Here is a 25846-nt window from a genome sequence, read left to right as displayed (position 1 = left end):
ATAATGTTGTGGCCAACATTATAAATATGGAATTATAAATTTAAAACATTTTCTGGTTTAAAAAATAAATCTGGTAGTCAATGCAGCTCTGCGGGGTCTCGTCTAGTAGGGCCGGTCTCTGCGCTCCTGGCGGTGCTCGCCTCTGCAAGGCAAAGGCCCAGAGGGCGGTGGTCAGGCCAGGCCTGCTAGCTCCCCGCCCATGCCCTCACCCCCCCCACAGCTGGCTCCCCGCTACATACTTATCCATTTTCCCAGGTCCACCACGCCCGCCTCTTCTTCCTCCCATCTGTTCCATCAATGGTCCAGGGGGACCTCCGGGACCACCTCGTCTTCCTCCACCAAAGCCACCTCGGTCCATGCCTCGACCGCCACGGAAGCCACCTCGGTCTCCACCACGGCCACCTCTGAACATTCCGCCGGGACCTCCGCGGTCCATGAGGCCACCTCTCCCGCCCCGCATGCCACCAGGGCCGCCTCTGCCACGGTCACCACCTGAAGGGAAGCAGACAGGTCAGCGGTCAGGCATGCCTGGTGGCCGCTCTAGCTCGGCTTCCCTCGCCAGTGCACAAGGAACACAAATTTCTTATCCGTCACTCAAGCTGAACATGTGGGTTAACAGCTGGAAATGGGGACTCAACTCTAACCTACAGAGCTCGGGAGGTTTGTGGAAGACCTGAATCTGAGCAGAGGGCAGGCTGCCTAGGCAAAGCCCATGCCAACCCCAGAGGCTCAACACAGAAGCTGTACCTACCTGGGGGCGGGAAGGGTGGCGGGAGGAAGCCTTCAGGCTTAGGGGCCTTACACTGGTTGCATTCGGTTCTCCAGGCGAAGTTCTGATTCCCACAACCCCTGCATCAAACAGTAACACAACCCAAATCAGCAACTGCACCACAGCCCCGCAAACAAGCCCAGCGAGCAGGAGCCCACCACCCAACCCCAGTCAGACTTGGCAGGGCAAGCACCACGGCTGGGGCCTGTGCTCCATGGCCAGCATCACAGCCGCTGGACCCAGTGGAACAGCTGCATAGCACATCTAGGGGCCGGGAAAGGACCGTCACAAGGCTACTGAAGGAGCAATGCACAGCCCCATGCCCGGGGCATGCCAAGTGCCCTCCTTCCCCAGCAGACCCAGCTGCTGAGAACAGTACGTACGGGTTGGGACACTGCCAGTCCCCAGCTCGGTGCTGGACGTTTCCTCCTCCAGAGGGGTTCCCTCGGGAACCACGGGGTCCTCGTGGGGGAAAGCCCCCTCTGTCTCCTCCACGGCCTCCCATGCGACCCATTGGCCCACCAGGACCTCCTGGGCCCCCCGGACCTGCACGGAACAGTAAATTTATGGCACCAGATTTACTTAAGAAGAAGCAAAGTGCACGAGCTCACTGTTCCACAGACCTCTGTTCTATTCACCCCACCCCTCCCTAACTCTCAAGCCACCCTCTTCACCAACACTATCAATACTCCCCTCCCCATGGCCTCTGCCACGTTTGCCTGCTAGGGCCCCCTGGGTGAGTTCCAACACTCAACTGAGTGTGCCCCCAGGGACTCCTTCCATAGCCCCAAGCTGAGAAGAGCATGGAAGGCCTAGCCAGTAAATACCTCCACGGAGTGGCGGCGGCATGCCTCTACCCTCTCGGGGTGGCATTCCACCCCGCATGCTGTTCATGGGCGGCTTCTTCCGGGCCAGAGAGACTTTAAGCTTGCTCCCTTGAAAATCTTTCCCTGAAGAAAAGGTAAGAGAACCTCTGTTAGTTTTCTCCCTCCGAGAAGAGAAGGATCGCCACCTCCTGGATCCCTCCACCTTCATCAAAGACTGCAGAGTCCACGACAAACCGAGCTCTCTAGCAAAGCCAGAAGCAGCTTTTAAGAGATTTAAGCCCTTGAACCAAGTGCCTGTCCCCGGTGCCACTTCAGAGAACAGGTGTTTTAACAGCTAGAGTCAAACCACATTTCCAAGCCCCAAGCTGGCAAGGCTGAAGAATGTCAGCGAGCACCCCCTGCCGACCCCAGGCCGTACCATCAAACCACTCCACGGCAGCCTTGGCAGTCGGTGGGTCTTCATAGGACACAGTGGCATCGCCTTTGGGCTTCCCGGTCTCCTTGTCCAGGTAGATATGGATCATAGGCTGCCCAGTTCTCTTGTTCATCTGAACATAAAAATTTGCAGTTAGACAGTGACTAGACATAACCACATGATCCAAACTGTCAAACCATCAGTTTCACGTGCAGCCACACCTTCACTAGGTGAAGAATTAGGGGCAACAACTTCCTAATTCCTTGGCCATGAGTTGTAATCCTCACTATGTGACAGCACCCACCCCACTGAGGGCGCACCATCTCTTGATTGCCCTGTCGCTGGGCACTTGCTCCTGATCTTGAAGGGCTGGTGGTTGCTCTGTGATAGGCGGGACCCCAGTGTTACTGTTCACTTTATACACCAGTCTAGGGTTTGAGTCCCAAGGGTGAAAGGGTGAGTCCACTTCCAGCGTATCCTATCCCAATTTCTACCAACAAATGTGTTCTTCTATGACTAGCCCCTGGACAGCATTTATCCTAAAACCCATGGTAAGACCCAGCGTTCTAAAAAGCACAGAGTATGAATCTCACTTCCTCCCTTACCATCTCTTCTGCCCAGTGTCCTTGCACCTGCCTGGGTGTTCCCGGCGCCTAGACAAAACCCGGGAGGGCAGTAACTGTCAGGGGACAGGTAGGCTTAGAGACTGTCACAGCAGCCATGTCTGACAGAAAGGAAAACTACCCGTGAACCTTGAGTACAGCATGTATTGAAGTCAACACAGCTGGCTTCCCAAGAACTAGTTTGTCAGCTGAACTCCTGGTGTAGCTGGCTTGACTCTACAGCCACATTGTACACGGAAGCTGTACACATGGGCAAAGTGGAGTAATCCACACCTGGGCAGGGTTACAAGAGAGCCCCTTACCTACAGGGCTTTAAGAGGGGGGGCGGGGGGGAGTTGGGGGACGGACTGTTTAATACCATGTACAGATAGCACCCATGTTAAAAAAACACCAGGATAGTAAAAACTAAACAAAATATGTCAAAACACAGATGGTTTGAAATTTGTTCCTTCTCAATTTTGATGGTAAACACTTTTTCCATTTCACTTTTTAAACTGCCGTTTTCTTTTTGGCTCTTTTCAATATGGAAAACCCCCTAGCAAGTAAAGTGCAAATATAGAAATCTATAGTGAAGGATGGAGCAAACAAGGGCAGGAATTTTAAAAGGCAGTAAGAGCAAATGGACGCGATGTTTCCAGGTCCTGTTCCCAACTCCGCAGGGAAAAACAACTTTCTTAACTGGGAAGGACCCCCCACCCCTCAGCAAGCACCGCACACAAATGATCGCCGTCTTCCAGCCTTTTGGGGTTCCCCAGCCACGAGGAGCTGGGTCACGAGAGCAGTCACCACGAGCACAGCAAATCCTTTGTAACTGAGATCTACATGGCAGCAACCATCAAACCGTCCTTTTACTTAGGCTCTTTCATCATTAAAATGCAGACCCACGCATAAAACTAACAAAGTCGCAAGACTTTAAAAAGGAAATGGTCCTTATTAAAAACCTCAATCCATGGAGGCAAGGGAGAAATTTTGGGCGAAATTCTATCATCCTTTAATCCCATTTTCCCCATGAGTTTTTTGAAGCCCCCCCTACAAAATGTTTCCCTCACCCCCTGGAGTGTGTGTGTGGGCTGCTCAGTATTAGAATCAGTTCTGTAATGAAGTTATCAGTTTTGTAACTGATGAGTGTAAAAGATTCAGCTAATACTCAATAGGGGTTTTAACTGAACTTTACAAACAGATTCTAAAACATAAACAGAAAAACAAGGAACAAGGAACGGCAAAAATTCCAATCAATTCAGTGTCGTATTAACCCAGACCACACAAACTGACCAAAAGAACAAGATTCCAGAAACAGACCTATGTGTGGTAGAAACTTTACGGGATAGAAAAAGCATTCTAGACCACCAGGGAAAGGGCAGACCTTTCTATAAACACTTCTGGAACCAACTTCATGTAAGTAGGGGAGAGAAAAAAAAAAGATACCATTAAGGAAAAGATTGATAGGTTTAATTATATTAAACCAAATTTCTATTCATTGAAAGAAAATTAACTTCAGAACAAAACAAACCAAGTTCCTGCCCCTCACTCAGTCAGAGAAGACACTGGCAACAAAACCAGAGTGCAACAATGTACAGAACCACCTCCCTCCCTCCTTCCCAGTTAAGAGGTCAGCCACACCAATGTCCCGTGAAGCTGCTACACAAAGACCCGAAGACCCAGTCACGGCATACTCCTAGGTGCAGACGCTCAAGAAAGCCACGCCGTGAATGTCTGGAGAGACACACAAGCAGCGTTCACAGTACAGAGGGTCTATCCTGTCCTCGCCCGATGGCTTTCCTCCATCACATATCATCTGACACGTTGGTGTGCCCACACGGACGATCTCTACCACATGCAAGTTCCACACCACTGGCTTGTAGCAAATCTCAGGCCAGCTGTCCAGCTTCCACCAGATCAGTGGTTAACCTGACCTGGGAACCCACCAGGCGGCTCCATGGGAGAAAGCTGAGGCTGGCTGCTCCCATGACAACGTACAAAGTCGCTCTAAGTCAAAACTGGCTCGATGGCAATTATTTTGAGCTTTCTGGGTAGCAGTGCTTAATAAACAATCAAATTTATGAAATAAACACAAACCAGGGCAAAGATTTCACAAAGAGAAGAAATGGTGAAATTCCAGAAAGGAGAGGGAAGGACCAGAAACCAGCAGTTAGAAATCTACCAGATGCTTCCAAAGAACTCAAAAGCTCAGCCCAGACGCTCACTGTTTCAGTCTCTCAGAAAGTGGGGTCTGTGCGACAGCTCCTTCAGTTCACAATTACCACGACCCTGACTACTTAGTTAGGTTGCCGGCAGCATCTTTTCTAACAAAAGTTTTCTTTGGAGAATTTAAGGGACAAGCCACACGGAGTCCAGAGAAAAGTTTTGATGGACAACTTCAGAAAGGACACCAGGTATCAATTCAATCTCTTAAAAGTGCTGAGTGGTCCATGTTTTGCCAGACCACTGGCCAAGCTGTTGTTACTCACCTTAACCACCCCACACTGCTTAAAGAAGTCTGTCAGATCGTCCAGAGTCACATTGTCATTTAATCCCTGCACATAAATTGCACTGTTGTCAGAGTCTTCATCAGGATCGACAGGTGGGCCTGGAGGAAACAACGGAAGAAGTTGTTGCCACCAGTCTAGGCGTGTGTGCTCAGTAACCCACCACTGCTCATCACAGAGCGCCGACAAGCCGCAAGCTACGAACAAGGACACCAGAAGGCTGATGCTCATGCGGCAGGAAACCCCCACCTGCCTGCATCCAGCAAGACCACCACCCTGAGCCACAACGCTTCGGAAGTTGGCTCGCCTGCACGACACATAGAAAGATTAGACACTAAAATTACCTAAATCAAGATCTGGTCCTTCATCCATGGGTCCTGCCAACCAGGAAAGATCATATAAAAGATTATTAGTGCACGCCGTGTAAGCTACAAACCTTACAAACACACATAGCTATCTACTACACCACCAATGGAGGGGCTTCATTACTTCAAAATTGACCGGCACTGCTAAAACGCTGCAGTGCCCCCTTAATGTTTGCCATAGGTTTGCTAGGGTTTGTTTGCTGGTTTGCTTTTAAACCATTATTAACCAAATACACTCTTGGTGCTTAGGTGCCAAATTAGGGTTAAAGTTAACTCAAATGTTTTCCTCCAAATAAACCAAATTTAAAAAACATATTCTCCCCCACATTACAGAAGCAGTTGCTCAAAACTTCGAGTCACCCTTTGTTTCGTAGCCATAGGTTATTACCCCTAGACAATGCCGGCAGTACCCATTAGTCTCTTGGTAGGTCATCTTTAAACCACTTATGAAACTAATAAAAAATTATATTGTTCTAAAAACTGACTGTATTTTTTTTTAAAACACTATCCATGGTAATACTCAAAAACTTACCACCAGGCTTATTGAAGCCACCTCGCTCTCCAGCGCTGCTGGGGGGATAAACGAAGAAATGAAGGCCTTTCCCTTTAAAAGCCAGTACCGCTCTGAGCCTTGGGGGGGGCTCGTGGGGAAGAAGGACACTGGCTAAACACATCTCCAAACAACGCATCTTTCTCATCTTGTCACTATGCCTTTCTTCAGGGCAGCTGGCTCAAATGTCCTTTATACACAACCTTGCTTGTCTGATTGCACACACCAGTGTGGGTTCGTTTCCTTTCATTTCTGGGGCTGGTATTAATAGTGCAATACTTGGTAAGTTAGGGAGAAAAAAAAATTTGGTCCCAAACACCCACCCCCCAACAGCTGAAAAGCAGGGCGAACCTGGTGTAGAGAGAAGCGGCAAGATGGGCCATTCAGCTCATAAAGGTGCACCCTCAACCTCCCCCGGGGGAGGGCCAGCAAGGCCCCGCGCTTCCTAACAAGGCTTAGTATCCTCCCTCAGGCAGGAGACAACCGCACCAAGTGCCTACAACACACACAGGGACACATCCATCCACTCTTCAGCATAAAGCCATACATTTCAGGCACCAGTGGGTTTTACAATCGCTGTGATAGGAGAATTTACAACAAGTTCCAAGGCTCACTGGGCTCAGGGTGCAACTTTATGGACTCCTCCGTGCTTTTAAAAAAAGAGGACAGAGTAATAAACATAGAAGTTTTGGTTAGATTTTCTTTTACGTTTCCAAAATTAAACAAGGTAAGTCCTCAGTTGGTTGGAGGCCCTGAGTTTTTTCAAACCAGTATTGCACCTTTAATACCTGAATATACAATTTCAAGCTGTTGCATGCAGCTTTGCTTCCTTTTTAAAAGTACACACCATTAAATGTTCTCTCTCTTTAAACACAAAAGTTTACACTTTAATGTTACACAATTCTAGAGTATTATACCTCCTCTGGTTCATTACCAAACAAGTATGCAGTTACCAAAGTTACAGAAGGATTCCATTTATACAATGAATACATTTTGTTAAAAATATTCTATGTATATTTTTCCTCTCCATATGGACACCGTGTCTAGTCCCACTTTTCATTATGCTGCCGGCTGAGTACTGAGTACGGGTACTTTTTAAGTATTGAAGTGTATACAAGGCTCTCACTTTGTAACCTGTAGCATATAAATGCGACAAAGCATGTTAAAAAGTTTCCACGTTTAACAGCCAATGAAAATATCAAAATACTGAGGCAATGAAAAGGGCATGTGAACAACATTGACCACCTTACCTGCAGAAGACACTGAAACCCATCACCACACCGCACGCATCACAATGGAAAGCGGACAGGGTGTCCCCAAGAGAGTCCCCAAAGGACCCAACCAACTGCTTCAGTCTGTTGAGAAACCTTGGGGACGCCTAGAGCTTTTCTATGGCTCCAGGAAGACTTCTCAGCCAGAGGGAGGGCCCTCGACTAGCAAAATCAGCAGAACAATTATATCCACAGTATTAAAGTGGGTGAATTTGAATTTTTTTTTTGGGCAATAGAAAAATAATAGAAATTCTAGGTGATTTGCAATGTGATGATAGTAATTTCAAGTGCCTGGGTCTATTTTAAAACTTCTGTAAGGTGAAACCTTTACATTGGAATGCTTTTCTCCAAATCAGAAACCTGATTTTACTTTATGCCAATCGCTCATTAAATGGTTTTGCATGTTGTAAAAGGACTGTTTTTGCCAATAAAGATTTCACTCAAGACTTTAGTTGATTTTATTAAGTTATGCAGAATATTAAATTATTGTTCAATAGTTATGAGATTTGCTAAATTTGCAAGCTATATACACTTGCCTTCCCAGTCAATTTAATTTTGATATCCACATCTATAAAAAAACAAACAAAAAACCCCCCCATTTTTTCCTTGAACCAACAGCAGTAACAAATTCAATTCACTAAATGGAACATTCTGCATAACTTTAGCTTATCTAGGGACAGAACACACACAGAACTAAGCCTTCTGGATTCTGTTAACCACCGTTACACCTCACCTTCATTAAAGCATAGACACTGGAAGGGAGGAGGGCTGGGAGGAGGGAGGGGGGTAGGGCGGGCAGAGGTAGCAGGGTTGTGTTATAGATCCGAACAAAGTTTTCTAAACCGGACTGTGCCATCCGTCAAAATGGTCAAACCGATTTAGACATTTCAAAATCCCCAGTGGGGAGCAATCCTGGAATTATATACATTACTCTTTGAGAAGCGTTTGGGTTCTTCTATGCTCCAACCACACTCTATGTACCTCAGGCCACAGATTAAGGATTATGGGATCAAGATCAGCATCAGGTTCAACAGTTCCAAGTACAAACAGAAGCTGGGGGCAAACATGGTGGAAAACAGCTGCATTCCTTTTCTGTAGTATACACACCAGGTATTTCAGGACAACCATTCAGAGGCCATTAGTTAAAAACCTATGGTTAGAAGGTTTGTGTGTGTTCCATCCCAAGTCTGTTACCCACAGAGGCTTCCCACCTCTGCCAATCACGAAGGGAGCTGAAAGCTTTCGTTTCAAAACCATTCTTTGCTGTCCCCAACCCAACAAAGTATACTGGCAGGAGAGAAAAAGCAAACTGCCACTTAAGATATGCCACCAAGATGACATTTCCATGTTTTAGAAGATGGCTTGAGCTCAACAGATTGTCCATGGAAATGCAGAAACAAATTTCTCATGTCTTTCAGTCCCTTTTTCCATTGAAATTCCTATGGATGAAACAAAATTAAGTAAAAGGAGAAAAGGTTTGCTCTTACCCCATTCCACCGCGTCCTCCTCCCCGCCCACCTCTGCTCATGCCTCCACGATCAAATCCCCCTCTTCCCCTGCCCCGGTTATCAGGGCCACTCATGCTCCGGTTTTCTCCTGGTCCGGAAAATCCTCCAGACTCCTGCCCATAAACACCCATGCTACTGGGGTGGTCCTGTCGGAATGAACCTGAGGAAAGAGTCACATCTGTAAGCAGAGCCCAGAAGCCACCCCCTGCTCAATGCTTTTTCTCCGGAACCAGACTTCTACTTCCCTAGGCTGTGACCAAGGCATCTTCTCTAGGGCGCGAGGAAGCCAGTAGGCTCTTTACATTCAGCCAAAATCTTGGTTCATGTGGGCTTGAATAACTTAGTATAGCTATAAAAAACCACCCCTGCACAAATAAGGGAACAAAACAAATAAGACCCCAACAACCCCCCTGGGTCAACATAGAGTAGATAAAGTTTTGGGTCTTAAGATGCCTTTGAAAGATGTTTCTTTACAGCTACACTCAACAAACAGAAATTGCCTGGCTTCTGGGCTTTTAGGACATCGCTAATCTGTCAATCAGGTAGCACCACTCATCTTACAGGGGCAATGACACACGCCTGTGGATGGAATTTAATTTAGAAAAGAACAATTCAAGTAGAAGTTAAATTGTTAAGACAGTTTTGGGTTTTCAGTTACTTTTTCAAACAAAAGAACTAGCATTAATTATTTTGTATGGCTTTCTACCTCAGACTTAAAAAAAATACCTATATACAGGTATAAAACATATATGGCATTTACCTATCAAATAATTTTAATAGCTTGCCTCCCACTCTCTCTTGCTACCAGTCCTTGACTAGAGGTGGGCAGTCCATAAGTACTAACAATGTCACTCACTCCACATAACCACCCCAAAGAGTAGGGCTAGTAGCCTAAGCAGTTTTCCCTGATTTGCAATAAAACCATTTTTCTTCTTTCCCTACCAAGGTGTCTATAAAATTAAACTACAAAAAAGTCCTAGCTTCTTCACAGGGGTACCTAAGCTGTCTGTTAGGATGCTATACCCTGAAGACGCACCCCACCCCAGAGTTCCCAAACAAACCGCGGTAAACGGCAACCCCGTTTCTCTTAGCCACTCACTCTGCTGCCCGTAGCTGCTGCTCTGTTGGCTATATTGACTTGGTGCCTGGCTGTAGGAGCCAGTCTGGGGGGGGTAGCTAGTTGGCGGCTGCTGTCCGTAGCTGCTCTGCTGCCCGTAGCTGCTCTGCTGCCCGTAGCTGCTTGGCTGTCCATAGGTGTTCTGCTGAGAGTAACTGCTCTGATCGTAGCCAGTCGGCTGGGAAGAAGAATAGCTGAGAGTGGGAGAAAAGAAATACAGCTTTGTAGGAAGGAACCAAGGCTCGTTATTTCCTCAAGCCCCCAAATCAAGTGACGTTTTGCAGTGACACAGATAACCGTAAAAATGTAGTTACATGTCTACACTGTGAATTTTAAATAAGCAACTCTTTCTGTATTCAAAACAAAATTTTAAATGAGAAGGGACATTAATTAAAACAGGTTACCTGAAGGACCCTTAGTCTTTTTTTTGAGTACTTTTGTTTTTATTTATTTTTTAATCATTTTATTAGGGGCTCATAGGACTCTTATCACAATGCATCCATCCATTGTGTAAAGCACATCCGTACATTCATTGCCTAGGATCCTTAGTCTTCCCTCATATCCCCCACCACCACTTAAAAAGCAAACCAACATTCCCATTATTTCAAGGCAAAATTGGGGAGTTGCGGGTTTTTTAGTATTAATAAGCTCATGTGCTCATAGGGAAGAAGCTGACTTTGTGAGAGAAAAAGAGACTAAGTTCAGGGGCCAGTTTAAGCTTATTTTAAATACTTTCCTAGAGCAATTACAATGATGGTGAAGACACAAGCCCATTTAGTGGTGCGTGCATGTGCATGTGCACTCCCCAGGGTATGTTCCTGAAGAGTTTTCTAAATGCTCTAAATTACTTTGTGACACACCATTTACAAATCTCAGGCTGGTCTCGTTACCTCTGAAATATGAGAACTAAATGACAAATGACGAATGCACAAACTTCAGAATCAAGAGTCCCTATGGGGAGACACAGCAGGGAGACGAAACAAAGATGCCTCGTTTTTCAGAAATAAGACTCAAGGGAGGACCAGCACTGAACTCTGACCTGCTGTACTCACATGAAAAAGAAAACATTTTAAATATGTAATTACACGAATTCTCTTCACATCAGTACAGACCCAGAGCTTCTCTAGGAGCACACCCTGCCTGCCTGTCTGCTCTCACAAGATGCCCAAGCTGGCTTTGGGAACAAACAGCTGTGAGCGCTGCCCACTTTCTCCCAAAACTTTAGACACAATTTTGGGGGCAAATTTTTGTTCTGACCCCTGCTCACATCTACCATATTTAAATGCATAAACGAATTCAGCACAAAAATAAATAAAAGCTCTAGCAAAATTAAGTTGACACGTTAGGGCAAATTTCCCCCCCATTGTGGTTTGGTTCTTATATATTTTTCTTTTTAAAAAAAATCATTTTATTGGGGGCTCATACAACTCTTATCACAACCCATACATACATCAATTGTGTCAAGCACATTTGTACATTCGTTACCCTCATCATTCTCAAAATACTTGTTCTCCACTTAAGCCCCTAGTGTCAGCTCATTTTCCCCTCCCTCCCTACTGAACCCTTGATAATTTGTAAATTACTGTTTTGTCATACCTTACACTGTCCAACGTCTCCATTCACCCACTCTTCTGTTGTCCGTCCCCCAGGGAGGAGGTTATATGTAGATCCCTGTAATCAGTTCCCTTTCTATCCCATCCTTCTGGTATCGCCACTCTCACCACTGGACCTGAAGGGATCATCCGCCCTGGATTCCCCGTGTTTCCAGTTCCTAGCTGTACCAGTGTACATCCTCTGGTCTAGCCAGAATTGGGATCATGATAGTGTGTGTGTGGGTGTGTGTGTGTGGGTGTGTGTTGGGGGGGGTGGGGGGAGGGAAGAGGATGCCTTTAGGAAATAGAGGAAAGCTGTTGTTTCATCGGTGCTACACTGCACCCTGACTGGCTCGTCTCTTCCCCGCGACCCTTCCATAAGGGGATGTCCAGCTGTAGGGCCAAATTCTTACAAGTGCTTTAAAAATGTGCTTCAACATTTAAGTGGGAGCCTAACAACTTATAGCTAGCTCTCCCTCTTCTTTAAAGAAACCAAAATGGGACATTGTAATTTATGGTGTGGTTAATGCAAGACAAATATATAATCAAGAGAGAAAACCTTGGCTGAACATGAAAACCCTGGGATCTATTGAATGCGTGCTAGAAGGCACTTAAGTGTCATCTTTTTCACTTTAACTAGCAAACCAGCCAGGTGGCTTTGAGCTAACCAAAATAACAAAATTAAAGGAAAGTGTATCAAGAATGCCTGTCTGCCAAGCCCTGTAAGGGGAACTCAGGACTGAGGTGAGTATGTAACACATGGTCAGACTTGTTCGTCAGAAAACATACCTGCGGAAGCCAAAGCAAGCTGGTCCCCACCTAGAACATTGGTTTTGTTCACTTACTGAGCTTGGTGGCCAGGGGCATGAAGAGACTGACCTGGTAGGAGGATAGGATGGAGGCGCGGTGACCGGCTGCATGGGGTAGCTCCCAGGCACCTGGGGGTAACTGTAGTTACTTTGTCCATACCCCATGCTGGGCTGGCTGTAGCCTCCTGTGCTGGATTGAGGTTGACTAGTTTCAGCAGGCTTGCTACCATCCTGTGGTCTAAAGGAATTATTTTCAAAGGAAGAGGCATTATTTCTCAACTACAAAACACAACAGATCTATATGCAAGAAATGTGTTAGGGAGAAGCCAGTCAGTAAGGAGTAACGTCATTCATTGATGGCAAACCCAGCAGGAACCACACCCACTGTCTTGTCCCACTCAAACTCTATTGCTGCAGTTAGGTGCCATCGAGCTGATCTTCACCTATGGTGACACCAGGTGTGCAGAGCAGGGCGTGTCCCAGGGTATGAAGTCAACCACCAGGCTCGTCTTCCCAGGAGCCTCTAGGCGGGTTCAAACTGCCAATCTTCTGGCAAGTGTCGGACGCTTACCCTTCTGCACCAACAGGACCTCTGTTTTCTATGAATTCCTACAAACAGCACTTGTAACGTTTGGTGCTGCTACTTTAAGTGACCAGGGAGGGTTGGAATGTTAGGTTAGACAATGCTTTTTCTGCATATAAATTAGATTACCGGAGGTTAAAAAACTTCCAGTAGCTGTGGGTTCTTCATGTTTCTCCTGTATTAACAACAGCCTGGGGAAAAGCAACCCACCCAACCTTTTCAACAATCTAACCTCACCTCCAGGGTTTCACAATAGGAAATACTAGAGCAGAGTGCCAAACTCATGCTCAGATACACTAATAGGGAAATAGCTCCAGTAAGTGCCCCAAACCAATCCCAATCACCTGGGGAAAACCAACCCAAACCAAGCATGCAACTCGAGCCCAGATGAGTTACAGCCTGGTGAGTTTAAGCGCTCTAAAGCAACGTCTCAAGACGCCAGGAGGCAGGCCAGAAAGGATGTGGAAGCACTGGTTTCTCCACCCCAACCCCCAGAGGAGACACCACCCGTATTGAGATAGACAGCCGTTTTAAAATGGTTAAGATTAAAAATATTTTAAAAACCAAACAGGGTGAGAGGATGGTTCACACAACAATTATTCCTGGGAACCCACCATCTATGGCTTGGTCCTACTGTCCCAATGGAGCATCCTCATCTAGAACCACTCGGCGATGCCGTCAATAGAATGGGACCCTCTAGAATCAACTACCTCAACCACTGGCAGGTGTGAGCCGAGTGGCACTGAAAGCAGTCTTGTGCATTTTAGAAGTAACTTTATGAGCGTTTTCCAGAGTCAACCTACTTCAACAGCAATAATTAAGCTGAAGGTTGTAAGTTCTAAGACTGTGTTCCAAGTCTTTTCACATCGGAATTCAATGATCCTCAAGACTGCATGCAGAGCTCACCTGAAGCACTGGTGTGCCCAACCTTACTTGGCCCACCACCCCCTTTCCAGAAAAAACTGCTGGCCCCTAGCAGTCAACAATTTTTGTACTATAGCCCATGACCCAGCATCAGGTATAGAGATATCTGCTTCTGCAGCTCTCCTTGGGGCAGTACTGCTCACCTTGGGAAAGGCTGGCCTAAATCAAAGCCCTGGAATCTTCTGTTAGGCACTGCTGCCTGCTGCTCCCAGCAGAGAAGTCCTAGTGGTTGTGATCAGGTGCTAACCAAAAGGCCAGCCGTTTCAACCTGTCAGTGGCTCCCTGAGACAGATGTGGCAGTCTCCTTCCATAAAGACTTGAGCCTAGAAAACGCTATGGGGCAGTTCTGGTGTGTTCTATTAGATTGCTATGGGTTGGAACAGACTCAACAGCAATAACCAGCCACAAGGCGTGAACTCTGTTAGTGCTAATACTCACTCCACAGTAGGCATTCACTTACGGGTTTATCCTCACTTTGATAGCTTTATCAAAGCCCCCAGAGTGGAGAAAATCTCACCAACTGGGCTGGAACCGAGGTACTCACACTCCTTCTCTGGGACGGGAGCAGTCCCTGACTCCACACCCTCCCTTCTGAACTGTGAGCTTTTGTGCTTCTCCCCAGGAGAAAGCTGCTACCCACAAGCAGGTTACTGAAAGCAGAAGGTGCATTAGAAGTACCACTCTATCCGTTCTCTCGAGGGAAACCACACAGTCAACTCCCTTCTGCTTTCAGAAAAGTACCAGGCTACCATCCTGCACTCAAACCACCCACCAGGAGGCACTCCTCACTTGGGTCCTTGGATGGCACCATCGCTCATTAAACGAAGAGTATCTGTGAGGTGGCGGTGGTGTAGCAGTTGTCAATGTAATGACTGTAAGAACACAGTTAGCACACTTTGCAGAGTCAGGAGGTGGTGAGTGTGGCATTACCTTGCAGGTGCGGTGGCAGCCGGCTGCTGCCCATACGTTGGGTAGGCAGGCTGAGTACCGTATGCAGACTGGGCTGCATAAGAGGCCTGGGTGGTGGTCACCGTTGCTGTGGTGGTGTCATAAGCACCAGTGCCGTAGCCCTGGACAGGCTGGCTGTAGGCCTGTGGGGCAGCTGGAGTACTGTACCCTGGAACAAAGAAGAGCTGTGTTAGAGTTCCGTCCTCCCAGAGACCTGCCTCTGCACTCAACAGAGCCTGCCCCACTCACTTTCAACCGGCCCAGAAGCATTCAACCCTGCTTAATTCCCTTTTAGCAAGAGTAGCAGCCAACCAGCTATATAAAGCCATGTGCTCTGGAAGTTCCCAGTAAAGCACCGTCTGACCTGCTTTCAAAACTACACCTAACCAAGAGGGGAGAGTCTGGGTCCTCCACGTGCTAGCACTACTGTAGCACACAAGATTCCTTCTACCTTTCTTATAAGCAACCAGTAGGGGATGAGCTGGATACTGTTGCCACTTCTAGGCTAAATTTGCTAAAGGAACCCTGGTGGCATAGTGGATTTGCATTGGGCTGCTAATCACAAAGCCAGCAGTTCAAAACCACCAGTCATTCCCTGGGAGGAAGGCCTTTTCTACTGTAGTCTCAAATGCACCAGGGGCAGTTCAATCTGTCCTATGGCATTGCTGTGTCAGCATCAACTCAATGGCAGTGAGTCTGATTTTTGGCCTTAAACATGTTTCAATTAACTACCAGGAATAACTACAGAAACGTCAATGTTACTGGACAGTGTAAGACATGAAATAACAACAATAACGTAATTAATCAAGGATCACCAAGGGTGTGGAATGGAGGGGAAAAAAAGAAGAGCTGATACCAAGGGCTCAAGTAGAAAGAAAATGTTTTGGAGATGTTGATGGCAAAATATGTACAAGTGTGCTTAATACAATTGAATGATGGATTGTCATAAGGTTTATATTCCCTTCTCAATAAAATTATAATTCATAATTTTAAAAAGAGGCAACATTTTAGAACGATCATTAAAAACAAGATCCGAGCACTAATTTTCACACTAGAAGCTATCACTGAGGCAGCACTTCACTTTGTCATGTGCTTCAGTACCAAGAATGCACCACGGGCAGTTCATGCTTAATCTTCAGTGCTAACACAAAGTTAACATGCGATTGAACATCCCCTTGGTGTTTCAGATAACAATGAACTAAAGGCTGCATGTTATTACCACCATCATTTGAAATGGTTCACCAACAATAGAGACAGTACACGTTTTATCTGCTTGGGTCTAACCAGCATAGATTACGCTACATAATTTCTGCAAGTTACTTATTTTCCCAAACAAATCTCACACTGTCTGAGGTTCTAGGCGGCCTCAAGTCACTGCTCTAGTCCGTCTTACCACAGGAAAAGGCGCTTCTTCCTGTTCACCAACACTGGTGACACCCTCCTCTACCTTCACTTGGCATTTTCCCAACCAGGTGTCGTGAAGACCTGCTCCCACAAATGGACTGTAAACCATGATGGGCTCTCTCTCAAGGCTCCCGACTTGGCTTTATCACTGTTCTAGGGCAGGGCAGAATCCAGGTCTGGTCCTCTACCCTCTAGGATTTGGGCTTGGAAAGTCTCAAAAGGCCTTAAGAGGCCAGAGGCCAGCTCCTTTCCTACAAGGCTAACTGCTCCTGGAGCTGGGTTCTTCTCCCTCTCACTGCTCACAGCCAAGGGGCACAGATCAGCCATGCGACTTTTGTGCAAGATTATCTGTATAACCCAAAGAAAGTTTCAAGCATCAGTAAAGTAAAAAACAATTTAAGTATTTAAAACAAATCTTGACTTAAGATAGCTCATTTTAGTTAAAATTGAAGGTCTTAAAATTTTTCATTGGAATAAAGTGGCCTCACTAAATATACAACTTACCAGCCCCAAACAATAACTTCCCTATATGTAATTCAAAGCGTCACTTTTCAGAGCAGAGAGCATACTTTGTTCTCCATCTGAAGCATTTTAAGGAAATACTAGATTTCATTATATTCCAAGACAGTTATTTTGTTCTCAAAATGGTTGAGAGAAAACAATATTATTAAAGTGTAGTTTTGCAAAAGAGAGCACCTCAAGGCCTGGTGTTAACAATTTATCTCAATGTTCTTGGAAGAGCACTATTCCACCAGAATTCAACTCCGCACACTGGCGGACTCGTACAGTCTGTGGTCCCCACTCAACGACAGACTCCCCCCAAGACTTCCAAGAGCAACGAAAAGACAAAGACCAGAAAAGGTAAATGCTGATCAGGGCAGGAACTCAGGTCATAAAAGGATGTCGCAACAACTTGTGCTGCTAAAGGATAACAGTAATGGACAGTGGGTTAAGGGGTAACCTTTAAATCTGGAAGCCCCACACAGTTGGCTGGAATGAACAAAAATCAACACAGTACTGATTTAAGGACACTAAAAACAATACAAACTCACATATCCACACTGTGCTGATGCCCTTAAGGGAAAATGGTAAAGCACATTCCACAACTAACCAAAATGTGTGTTCAACTTGAATAATTATTTTATTGCAATTTATGCAGCGACTTTTCTTGGGAATCTTTTGATAAAGCTCTCTTTTCACCTTCCCAGGAACTGTCCTGACTTTTATGAGAAGGTGGCACAGGTGGAAACAAAGTACTAAGTATGCCAATCCCACTTAGGGCCACTGCTTAGTTTCCTTCAGCCTGTTTGTTTGGTCACAAAAGATGCTGAGAGGATGAAGGGGGACAATTAGAGGTCTTCCATAAACTGCAAATCCCACACAAACATTACACAGTCAGGCGATCAGGTCTCTGGCTCATCAAAACCACCCATCTGTAGGTAGAGTAGCCCATGTTATGCATTACATTAACATAAACATCAGGGAACTTTCTCAGCCAATGACAGTGAGACCAGGAGGCTTTCCCTGTAAATGATCTAAGGATTCCAAACAAAAATGACATTGAAAAAAAAAGGGGGGGGGGGAGGGGAAGAACTCTTAAGAATGCAATATTATTAGTACTTAAGAGTTCACAGCACAAATTTCAAGACTCAGTGCTATAAATGCAAACTGCATGTCCCTTCCAGTTATAATATCAACACTGGGAAGTCTAAATAATGTCTGCACACACCCATTCCAAACCCTCAGCACCCAGTCTGTGGTTGTGAAACTGCCCACGTGACAATCTGGAACCCCCATCAATTCTTCTGTGGGTCACTATCAAACAGGCTTTATGAGCAAATATAAACTTGGGGTTGGGGAGAGACAGGACTAAAAGCTAGGACACTAGGGAAGACTTCCCTCCCTTTGGGAAATGTGTACGGATCTTTTAAAAAACTAAATAAAAGTCTCATGCAAATTCTCTAACCAGGAATGTTTCCCCCAGGACTCGGCAGTGTCTCTGAAATGCAACCAATCCAGGAAGACAGTTGCCCGCCCCGTCCTGGGAATCAGAGAGCCTAACTTCAGCTGGCACTTGGCTCATGGCTGTAAACCCATCTCAGGTTATATAAGACATGTGCTTGGCTTCTGTGCACAGTGTTGTATTTGCTGCTTAACACTTTAAAGAGCCCTGGTGGGGCCGTCAGATAAGTGCTGGACGGCTCTAGCTCTAACCACAAGACCAGGGGTTCAAAGCCACTAGCTATTCTGTAGGAGAAAGGTTTTCTTTTTAAATCTGCAGGATCACTGATTGCTCTATGGATAAAGATAATAAACACACAGGTGGCTTTCACAATTCTCAGGTGAATTCAAGAAACCTGTGATCTGCATGACACCCATCTTATTGGCTGAAAGCAAGGAGGCCTTAAAGCACTTACTGATGAAAATCATGAAGTACACAGAAACGTAAAGAAAACAAAAGTTTTCACAACTACACCAGTAAGGGGCCTTGTCAAGGATTTCACCGTACTTTAATCAACATTTAGGGAAGCAGAAGTTGAGAGAAATCAAACATAATGCATTGGATATTATCAGGCATAAACCCCAACCCACGGCCCACCGCCATGGAGGCACTTCCAGAAGACTCAATGATCCTACAGATTTAAAAGAAAGCCTCATCTTTCTCTTGCAGAGTAGCTGATGGATTTGAACCACTGATCTTGCTGTTAGAGGAGTCCAGTGCCTACCTGACAGCACCACTAAGGCTCTTTAAAAGTGTTAAGCCGCAAAGACAGCGCTTTGAGGACTAAGGTGTGCCTGACCCAAGCCACGGCATTTTCAGTCACCTTATGCACACGTGGAAGCTGGAGAACAAATAAGGAAAGCAGAGAATTGATGGTGTTCAAGAGAACAATATTGAACACACCAGGAGCTGCCAGAAGGACAAATCTGTGTGGGAAGAAGTACAGACAGAATGCCGTTTAAAAGCAAGGCTGGTGAGACTTACTTTGGGTCTCTCATATTTTGGACGCCAGGAGGGATCCTAGAGAAGGGCATCACGTGCTTGATAAAGAGGGTGGGGGAGAGGAAAACGCTCAATGACAATGATACTGTTGCTATAACAACGGGCTCAAACATAGTAAAATTGTGCGGACAGTGTTTTGTTGTACATGGGGTTACTAAGAGTCAGAATCAATTTACGGACACCTAAAAACAATACGTACTACAAGTGGTGCTGGCAAGACCTCTTATTCGAGGACTAGTTATCTGAGTAGGAAATGAGTGGTATTCGCTTGGCTATATGCAATAGGATAAGTTCCTGGTTTGGAAATCTCACTAAGGAGCTGTAAGTAAGTACCTTAATTTACAGGGCACTCCTGTTTAATGCTTGCTTAATTATAAGCCCTCTTCCCTCTCTTTGTGGAGAGTGTGCCTGGGTTGGTAGAATTTGTCATTAATATTGCTTTTCCAACAACCTGAGGAAGGCAAAACATTCGAGTTGTCTAACACGATGTTTCCAGCCAAGGCTGATTAAGGTGACGCTGCCTCAGTTAAGTTCTCATGCTTAAACAAATGTCCCTGTAGTGCCACGTCTGGGGACATTTTGTGCTTTTTGTTGTACAGGCACCTTAAGGAGGAAATACCAGGTAAACGCTTCCTTGAGACATCAATAGTGCCTTCCCTCTTTCCACACGCCCGTGTGCAAGGGAGAGAGAGAAAAGTTGAAAGTATAGAGCAGCAGTTCTCAACCTGTGGGTCACGACCCCTTTGGGGGTTGCCCAATTCCTAACAGTAGCAAAAAGTTATGAAGTAGCAACGAAAATAATTTTATGGGGGGTGGGGGTCACCACAAATGAACTGTATTAAAGGGTCGTGGCATTAGGAAGATTAAGAACCACTAAGAATTCAATGCTAATGAATCAAAAAATATAAAGTCACTGACCCAGTATTTTCTCTAGAACAGCAATTTAGCACTTCTTAATTCAGTGTTCAAAGGACTTTATGGAATTACGTTGGATAACAAAAACTGACTCCATTTCCCAGGGCATTGTTATTCAATGAGATAAATGGAACTGCCCTTCTCCTATTAAGGACCTTGACACTGTATGTAACTTCAAGAACAAAAACTAATTGGAAGGTAAAGCTTTTAACACCTCTAAAACTTTTTAGTATAAAAGCATTCTTTTTTAATAAAACAAAGAGAAAAAAGTTACAGAAAAGAAGTGTCACACATTCCTCACACACTTCACTCCCAACTCTGGGTCAGGGATAACTTATTCCAATTCTTAGATACATCATGGACAAAAAGAACTCCTCAAACAGGAAACCGAATGGATCAGACTAGAAATCAGCAGACCAGTATAATATATGAAGGGCTGCAGTTTGCGCCTCAAAATGAACCCAACTGGGCAGCCCTCAGGGACATCAGCCGGTGCCAGTCACCGAAGCCCCTCTGGGAAGTCACCAGCTATCATCAAGGCCTCACGCAAAAACCACAGGAAATAAAACCTGTCCCAAAAACCCCAGAAAGAAAAGGACGTGACTGTCGCCCAGCACATGAAATCGTTCCTCATTAGCAGCTTTTGTTTGTGATGTCAGAAAATTTGGGGGTCAAATAAATGCAGTCCCCTAAAGGATTACAATGTTAGAGTTCATGGAAAGCATTTTCCACGCAAGACTGAGGACAGTCGGGTCCCCTTTGCTATGGACAGCACATAATCCAAACTAGAATGTACATTATCCGATGAAGCCAACAGTTGTGAAAATCAGTTTGGTTTTGAAGCAGCTCAGTTTTAAAGCCCATACTTACCAGTGTTGGCACCAAACACAATCTTTACAAACACCCCTTGTTGCCACGTGAGGTGATTTTATACAGTGTGTTACTGTGTATGAAATAGTTTGGGGGTGTGTGTGCATGAGATATAGCTTACCCAGTCTCTACCAACAGTAGATAACCTTCAATGAAAATATGAGAGGGAAAAACAGCAAGCATGCCTTCTCCTCTGAATAAATACCCCAACATGAATAGGAGTAGCAAGTGCCCTCGCCCCGTGACCCAGCAGCCTCTCCCAGGCAGGTCTTACCCGTTGGAGGCTGTCCGTAAGAGGTTGCGTAGGCGGTCTGCCCGTAAGTTGCAGTGGTCTGAGCCTGGGTATAGCTGACATCAGTGGGCTGTCCATAGGTTCCATAACTTTGTTGCCCATATGCCTGCTCCAAAGAAACCGGACACAAGAATTTCATAGGAACCTTGTATTTTAGCAACAACAATGGACGGGGGCTTGCTTCTAAGTTTCTAAATTAGAGACCAGTCAAAAACACTACTTTCTGGTAAAAATATTTCTAAACCAGACTAGTACTCACAACATTATGACTATTTGTTACCCCATATCCAAATCACCCATATTTTAGTAAGCTAACTGCACAAACAAAACAACAACCAAAAAAAACCCCAAGCCCAAACATCTCCTGAGATAATTAGGCAAGACCTTAGTTAACTATAGAGGAAATTAACAAGGCAACTACAGAGGGCATTAATAAGGCATCCTCGAGGGAGGGGCAACGAGAACACAAGTGTATAATTGCCAGCACTTAAGTGTAGCAGTTTCAGGAATCAGAAATCATCCCCAGCAGGATAAGATACATGAACAGAGGAGGACACAGGACTAACATGAGTGGTTTAGAAGCCCACCCCCACTAGCTTTAAACCCCACTTTAACAAACCAGAATATCCTATGTCCTTTTAAGTTCAGCACTTCGAGAGCACTGTCTTTGGAACCTAGACCCCAAGAATATGTAAAGCCAAGCAAGGACTGAGCTGTTCTTTCGGATGTGCGTGTAACCATATTTTAGATTTGGTGGATGACCAGTTATGTAAGCTCTGTTAGAGATAACACATTCTGCCTGTCCTAGAATAAGTTTCCATGGCACAGTTATTAGTATCCATTTAATGTCACGACCCAATTCAGAATTCGAGGAGATCCTGAGAACACCGGGAGGCTAATTCTAGACGCTGTTGGCTCAGGCTTTTAAGCAGACTCGTGTACTGACTGGAAAGTACTCCGGTGCTCTGTAGCCAGGCAGTCCTCCTGCCTTCTAAGCTGACCCTGCCACTTGTATGCAACACCAGCAGATTACATAATCCTTATGCACACAATAGTCCTAATAGCATCTTAATCTGCAGCACTGCTGTGGTGATTAAATAAGTTCAACAAATTAAAACCCAACAAAACATGCAGAAGCACCAAACATGGAGCATGGCACTTCCTCTACACTTAAGAAATGGTGATTATGAAACGTATGGCTGGCTACCTCTTTCTAGCTTTAGGATAACTACGGCAGAATGAAGTCCCTTTCCACGCCCACCGTATTTTATGAACACATTACTATTTCACTTTGCTCTTGCCTGAAAAAAGATCTGTGCTGGCTATTTTAATGGCTGACAGAAACATTTTACTGGGAGATGCAATTACATCTAATATTCTTAAAGCTTACCTGGGTGGTTTGTGCATATCCTTGAGTGGGCTGGGCGGTGTAAGCACTGTAGCTGCAAGAGAAATTCAAATGCAAAAACTGAATATAGCCCATTCAGATTTCATTACTACCGCCTGGACATCTATGGAAGGCTTCATACTTTAAAAACTCTAATGAACCACACACAAAATACTGTCATAAAAAATGACTTACCCCTGCTGGGCTGCAGCTTGGCTGTAGGTACTGTAATCTAGGGAAAACAAAGAGAAAAGATAAGTAAACCTAGGAAGATATAGAAAAAGCAAAAGGGAAAAGGAACTCAAATGGTTGAAGAATTCTTTAAACTGACAAAGACTTACCACTACTCATCTCTGAACACCAAACCAAAAATTATTCCTGGGCCAGAGAAACCCAGAAAGTTTAAGTCTGGTGTCAACCAGCAAGGTCAAGATCACTGGATCTGGCAACTACACTTGGCATATCTCATGACCCCAACCATTCACCTCCAAATGTACAACCACTATTCCAAGACTAACTGAAGATGAGACCCAATAGCAGGATCAAAAGAGCCAATGTACATTCACATAAAAGGGCTGCAACAAGGGTCCCGAGTTTAGCCTCAGCCCCATCTTCTAGGATAGGAGGTAATATTGTCATTTACATAACTCCCAAGCAGGACCTTCCATCCACTGCTGTCAAGTCTATTCCAACTCACAGTGAGCCTGGCGGCCAGAATAGAACCACTCCACTGGCCTTCCAAGGCTAGACATCTTTATGGAAGCAGGCAGCCACATCGCTCTGCTTTGGAGCGAGTGGTGGGTTGGAACTGTCATCTCTAGAGGAACGCTTTGACCACTGGGTTTCCTTAGGAGAATGGCCATGAGATGAGAATGAACAAGAGGATATCCATCGAAAGGATATGCACTTAAACGGCTCCAGACTGTCAGGGTTCCACTTGTATCATGACCCCAAAGCTAGATATAAGCAGACTTAAAGCAGAAACCTGGAAATTGGCAAGGAAAAGGAAGCCAAGGTAGGGGTGAGCGGCGCCAAATTCGGTTTTAAGTAAGGTAATCTTATTTTAAAATTCTCAAAGTAATTTAAAAATAAAAACAAACCCCATTTCCCTTCCATTCTCTACATAAAATTTGCCATGATTTACTATTTTACTTACATCATGTATCAAATGGACTAAACTTTGGTCTATTGAGGCATCTACTAGTGGAAACAAATAGAAAATAAAATGGTCAAGAAGTTTTCACAACACTACTGAAATAAACTTATATACGCTCAGTGCATTTTTTAAAAAGTAGTTTACTACTGTAAAACAACAACCAAAAAAGCATTTGTTTTCCCTCTCTATAAGCTCTGGTACTTGGTGCTGTGTTTGAAGACACTATTGCCATTAGGTCTGAACAAAAACACCCTTTCTTCTCTATTCAGAATGAGCACTACAGTGCATGGAAAAGCACTGGCTTACATTTCAGTTCATGGCATGTTGTTTCTGTCCCCTTAGTGCCATGGAAAGCTGGTCTCTCAGTCTTGTCCTGACAGCATTTTACTAAATCCATCTCTTTAAGATGTTTTTCTCCCTTGTCACTCCACCATTTTTTGTGTATTTCTAAATCAGGACCCTGAATCATAAGTTAACCACCCAAAGGCTAGCTATATTGATAAACTGTTTTGTTAGGCAAGCGTACAGCATTTTCATTAGTACTACAAAATTCAAGACAGTTACCCTGCAAGGCAGAGTAGAACATGTCTTTGGGTTTCCAAGCCTTTAAACCTTCACAGGAGACAGCCTCATCTTTCTTCCTCAGAGGGGCTTGTGGGCTTGAACCACTAACCTTACAGTTAGTAGCCTGTTATGACATGAACCCTCCCCATAGCACTAGAAGTCACCCTTTTCATTCACAGGGCACGTTAAGAGTGGAAATCATTCCTTCCAAGTGGCACGGCAAAAGCAACATATCAGTGAAGCAGCTAAAATACTTCACTGTGGGTTTTCTGCATGGGAAATGACTCTACACCTTGGTACAGGTACATTCAACGCTTGCAAGAGGGCTTTTTCCTAAGAGCAGCTGCATACAACACAAAATTAGCAAAGCTGTGAAGGAACCGCTGAGGTTCTCAAATCAGTCTAGTGGATTTAGGGGACTCACCCGGTAAAGAGGGGCAAAGTGGTTTCCCCGAGAATTACCGTTTTTTATCTACCTATAGCACATTGTATGGTCTCAACTCTGCCATAGTGACACCCTAGTCAGGGAATTGAGGCCACCAGTTGTCTGAGGGGCTTCACAGAGTTCCTAGGGAAAAAAGCCATCATCTTTTAGTTACATTTTCCCAAACTTTTTTGGTGACTGCCCTCATGTTTTGTTTTCAATCTCTGAATGGGCAGTTGGAGACCACTAAGGATCCTACAGAGCAAGGGAGAGGAAGGAGGGCTGTGGTCTAGAGGCTGGCACTGCTTTTACTTCTTGATCTGGGAGTTTGCCTTGTAATCCTTTGTTACACTGGACATACTGCCTTAGCTATCTGTAAGGCTTTATCTGTAAAGCATATAGACAGGGACAGGACACCTAATATTCAAGACAGTATTCTACACATCTCAGGGGCAGCCATCTGCACTGTTGAGACTTAAGTTACTCAGACTATCGAGCAGTTACAGCCAGTGCTAGCCCACAGGCTTTGTAAGCTGTCACAAGGGCTCAGAAAGCCCTTTTAAAAAGCCCTAAACACCCACATTTTGCAGGAAATGAAAGGAAGATCCAGTTAAGTCACACGACATCCACAAGCCCCTGCTCCTTTTGGGTCTACTATAGTATGCAGAAGGGGCCTTCAAAAAGTTCCTGGCGGTGGAAGGAATTAAGGTGACTGTGGAATTTTCCCACGAAGTCCCCTTGATCTGCAGAAAACACAAGTCTAATTGGAACACAGCGCACATGGGTAGCCAACAGGATTTGAGGAAAGCCGACGGAGAAACGGGCAACGCTGGCCAGGGGGAACAGGAAATTTTAGAGGTCGCCTTCCAAGGCTACAGGCGCGGCCCTAACTCAAGACTACAAGGAAGAGAAGGAAGGGGTGCAAAGGGCACCTGGCGGTGGCGTTCCGGAGCCCTCTTTTGGGGGGGCACCTCCGTTGACTGCAGCACTCACTTGCTTACACAGTGGGGGAGCATCAGAGACCAGGTCTCAAGTCACTGAAC

The 25846-nt window shown here is 45.3% G+C and overlaps 1 protein-coding gene across 1 annotated transcript; it reads right to left on the bottom strand.

Annotated features, from left to right (window-relative positions):
• Positions 1-6: 6 nt before the first annotated feature.
• EWSR1 (EWS RNA binding protein 1) lies at positions 7-23820 on the bottom strand. Its single transcript, XM_045289542.1, has 17 exons — positions 23816-23820; positions 22855-22959; positions 22663-22714; positions 21255-21378; positions 14770-14956; positions 12403-12570; positions 9914-10125; positions 8794-8974; positions 6018-6055; positions 5465-5497; positions 5103-5221; positions 2015-2144; positions 1597-1719; positions 1153-1315; positions 752-849; positions 240-492; positions 7-142 (listed from the first exon to the last, which is right to left on the bottom strand). The coding sequence occupies exons 1-17, from the start codon at positions 23818-23820 to the stop codon at positions 103-105; spliced, it is 2031 nt and encodes a 676-aa protein (XP_045145477.1). The 3' UTR covers positions 7-102.
• Between the last annotated feature and the right edge of the window lie 2026 nt (positions 23821-25846).

Source organism: Echinops telfairi, unplaced genomic scaffold (genome assembly GCF_000313985.2).
Source record: "Echinops telfairi isolate 266 unplaced genomic scaffold, ASM31398v2 ScPeMD7_29;HRSCAF=101, whole genome shotgun sequence".
Lineage (NCBI taxonomy): Eukaryota > Metazoa > Chordata > Mammalia > Afrosoricida > Tenrecidae > Echinops > Echinops telfairi.
Note: the sequence above shows the minus strand (reverse complement) of the source record. Positions and strands in the feature narration are given on the sequence as shown.